This window comes from Myotis davidii, unplaced genomic scaffold (assembly GCF_000327345.1).
Source record: "Myotis davidii unplaced genomic scaffold, ASM32734v1 scaffold710, whole genome shotgun sequence".
Taxonomy (NCBI): domain Eukaryota; kingdom Metazoa; phylum Chordata; class Mammalia; order Chiroptera; family Vespertilionidae; genus Myotis; species Myotis davidii.
The window spans coordinates 1,244,383-1,248,419 of NW_006284328.1; the positions used below are offsets into that span (position 1 = coordinate 1,244,383).

Below are 4,037 nucleotides of genomic sequence, written 5' to 3' on the forward strand. Positions count from 1 at the left end.
TGTGCCGCTAAGGGCTGGGCTTAGCCCTGTTCTTGAACAAATGGCTGAACATAAGCAAGATTTAGGAATGACCTATATCTGTCAGGCATAATGTTAGAAATACTGCGTCAACACAGCTGTTACTGCCCCTTTTCCCACCAGTATCCCAACTCCAGCAGCTAGTAAAGACTTGAAATTGTGGAAATGTACATCTACAGTAATTCATTTAAGTTCTGTGTTTTGATCCTACACCATCCTCTGTGCTCCCAAAATAAAACCACAGTTGACCACATATTTATGTTCCTTGAGGCCTTGCAGTTTCTGGCAAATGTTCTAATCAGAGCTAGTTTATTATTAAACCAGAAAGCTAAATTTGCTTTTTTTTTTTTTTAACTTAAATTTTGTTGAGAATATGAAGATGAGCTTTTGCTTTGTTTTCTAATGTTGTTGTTATTATTTTTTTAATCCTCACCTGAGGACATGCTTAGAGAAAAGGGGGAATATCGAGAGAGAAACCCTGATTGGTTGCCTTCTACTTGCTTCCTGACTAGGAATCGAACCAGCAACCCTTCAATGCATGGGACAACACTGAACCAGCTGAGCCACCTCAGCCAGGCTAGATTTACTTTTTTTTTTATTCTGGCTAATGGAACTGGTGATTTTTAAACCTTTTACTCATCACTTCCTACTGTTGGGATTTCTGGACTTAGCAAAAGTTACTTAATAGCTTCAGTTTCCACTCAGGTTATCATAATCTTCTTAGCCCACTTTTTAAACTTAAACACCATTTAGTTCACAAGCCACTAAGGATGATGCACAGCAAGCATATCAAACTCAAAGGCTAACAACGGGCCAAATAAACAAGGTTTAAGTTTATATGGGCCGCAAAAAAACAAAAAGCTTCAATTTTCATAGAAGCTTAGGTTTATTTCGATAGAGACCATGCTGAATACAAAGGGCTGAAATAAATGAGTAATAGTTAACATAAAATGATAGAACATCTTAATAAAAATTAATATTTTTTCTTGAACACTAACTTACCAGACACTGAATAACTGCACAAATTAATAAGCATCATGGAAATAAATCTATTTTTCTTGTTCTCCGAAAGCGAAATATTTCCTTATTGCACACACCAAACACGTCAGTCCAAGACTAATGACATGGCGGTCGGCTGGTAAAATATTTGCTGCTAATAGTGGAGAGAAATGGTGCACTTGCGCGTAAGGCACCTAAGGGAAATCAATGCAACATGATTACAGTAATCAGTCATTAGCAAACGTTGTAGTTCGTTATTAATAATTATGTGTAACAGGATATTAAAAAATTAAGTTATGGAATATTTATTAAAACGTTTCTTACATACCGTTATATTGGCTGGGCTGCAAAAATATTCGTTGTGAACCCCGCGAGTTTGACATGCTTGATGTACAGTATTATACTGTACATCAGAATTGAAATTCTTTTATGCCTGTTTATTATAAGCATTACTGCTAACATAACATTATAGTGCTGGTAGAAGTATTGGAAACCAGCAAGTTGGGAGTGTTGTCTTTATAGATCTTATTCTTGTAGATTGTCTTGTTTCTAGCTAGTTTTTATAAAGATATTTTCTTCTCTTCCCTTCCCAAAATTGGTGTTTTTCTTCTCAGTGACGCCAAGTCCTGTGAAAGGCAAAGGGAAAGTGGGTCGCCCCACAGCTTCAAAGGTATCAAAGGAAAAGACTCCTTCTCCCAAAGAAGAAGATGAGGAGCCGGAAAGCCCTCCAGAGAAGAAAGCCGCGGCCAGCCCCCCGCCCGAGAAGTCTGGGGATGAAGGGTCCGAAGATGAAGCCCAATCTGGGGAGGATTAAAAGTGATGATGGTTTGGGAGAGATTTTATTTAAAAAAAGAAAAGAAAAAAAAAAGGAAAAAGGGGGGCAAAAAAGAAAACTACATAAAATAGAACATGGTTTTGGCTATGGCTTTGACTCACGGGCTTTCAGTGCTTCTTTCCCTTTTGTTGAAAAGAACTTCCTCTTTTTTTAATTTTTTTTTTTAAAGAATATCTTTGTATGTTTAATTTACCTTTTTGTCTATTGGTCTTTTCTTTTCTACCACCCTCTTCTCTCTCCCTTTTTCAATGAAAGCCATGTCAAATTAATCACTGGATTGACTGCTTCATCTTTTTATTTTTAAAGGATGGTATACCACAGTTGTAAAGCAATAAGATTTGAGATGAACACTATGGAAATGTTGCTTTTTGCTAAACAGTAGCAAGTTGAACAGTAATCAAAAAACATAGAAGGATTTTAGTTAAAAATGATTGCTTCTTTCTCTACTTGGACTTAAAAAAAAAATCAGTTGTCATCTAATACAAGTTTATTTTTTACCTTGTGGGCAGGGCAGGGAGTGGGTAACCTGACCTTGTGTAGAGTGGGTTTTTTTTTTTAAATTTCATCACTTGTTATCTCAAAGAGATTCAGAGCCAGTGATCACCAGTTAATGTGAAACTTGTTCACAAAGACTTGAGATTTTTTTTTCTTTTATGAAAACAGAATTGAAATTCTTTTATGCCATAAATGTGTGTGCATTCAGATTCCATGAACTGTGCTCTGTTTTTATTTGCGGATAGAACTTTTCTTTTTCATACACTTATCTTCCCATTTCTTCATAGAACCATGGTATGAAGTGCATCTCTCGGCTTCCTGCTACCATGTAGGATGCCACTGCAGACCCACCCCCAGTGCCTACCAGCCCTGCTGGAGGACATGATTTCTCCTGGCTCTGTCTTCACCTACTTCACGTCCTATGTTTGATGGGAGTGTGTTAAGTGGTGCTCCCACGCATTTAATTTGCTTTTTTTCTTTTTACTGGTGTGTCTGCTTACTGCTCATGTTGCTTGTTTGGAGTGTAAGGGGTTCCACAGGGCTAGAGAAAGCATGCATTCAGGAGACCTACGTGCGGTTAACAGACTTGACATGCCTTATGAAAGCAGTCAGGAGATAGACCTGTGCGTTCCATCCTCCACATCCTGATACCATGAGCTTCTGGAAGGAAGGGTTAGGGGCCTTAGTGTGCTGAGAAGTTGAAAAATTAGTGAAATTTAACCTCTGCCTTTTTATCTAGATTTGCTTCCTCAATATTTTACTTATGCAATTTTCTTTCTTTTAATTACAGCATATTTTGCTCTCGGACAACATAGCTTTCTTACAGATGTTCCTAGAACAAAAGGTTATTTAAGGAATAGTTTTACTCTGATTATTAAGACACTTTAAGAAGTATTCTTTGTGATTTAAAAAAACAACATCACCTAGTGACAGTCGCTTCACTGTTGCACTATGTGTTAAAGAATGAATTTGAAGATTTTAGTACTTGGCCAAAAATGCAAAGCTTGAATATAAATAGCAGTTGGATTGTTATCTAAAGGCTATTCTGTTTGCTTTAGTGGGTTTGTTTAGGTACCCAATTTTAACAAGGTGTGTGTTCTAGCAAGAGACCGCTCAGTGTTTCCACCATGCACTTCTATACTTAGGGGTTTATAACTTTGTCTTACATTCCTAGTAACATTTGGGCTTTCTTAGATTATGTTTTGTGAAAATCAGTGGTGGGGAGGGGGTCTTTTAAAACTTTAGCCTCGGTATTTTATGTAACAGTCTCTATATACTAATCTGCACTAACATCTATGTGATACAGGCACATATTTTAGAGGTAATTTTGTCTTCTAAGTTCCTTATGTGCATTTGGTTAGGCTTTTTGTTTGCAATCCCTTTTTTAAAATTTAATTCATGATATTGAAAAACATATATTTCTAATAGACTGGACAAAAGGATCTGTGTCCCCAAGTGAGAGACAGGCTCTGAATGACCTTTGTTTTCTCTACTTTTTATTGATTTAAAACACTCTAGTCTTCCCCTCAAATCGTGCATGCACATAGGAGGGTAGCTGTGGTGTCTGAACTGGAAACCGGTGCTCAATAGTCAGGCTTGATGTGATGTGAGGCTCGGTTACAAGCTATAAGCTGATAGTGGCTGGCCATTGGCACCACCCTTGACTAATCTCCCTCTTTTTCCCTGGCGT

The 4,037-nt window shown here is 37.4% G+C and overlaps 1 protein-coding gene across 1 annotated transcript in view; it reads left to right on the plus strand.

Annotated features, from left to right (window-relative positions):
* Positions 1 to 2,121, plus strand: part of NUCKS1 (nuclear casein kinase and cyclin-dependent kinase substrate 1) — a 14,227-nt gene extending 12,106 nt beyond the window's left edge. Inside the window, exon 7 of the mRNA XM_015569254.1 lies at positions 1,632 to 2,121. Within this exon, the coding sequence (XP_015424740.1) occupies positions 1,632 to 1,831 (200 nt within the window). The 3' untranslated portion in view covers positions 1,832 to 2,121. The remainder of the gene's footprint in view (positions 1 to 1,631) is intronic.
* Positions 2,122 to 4,037: the final 1,916 nt, after the last annotated feature.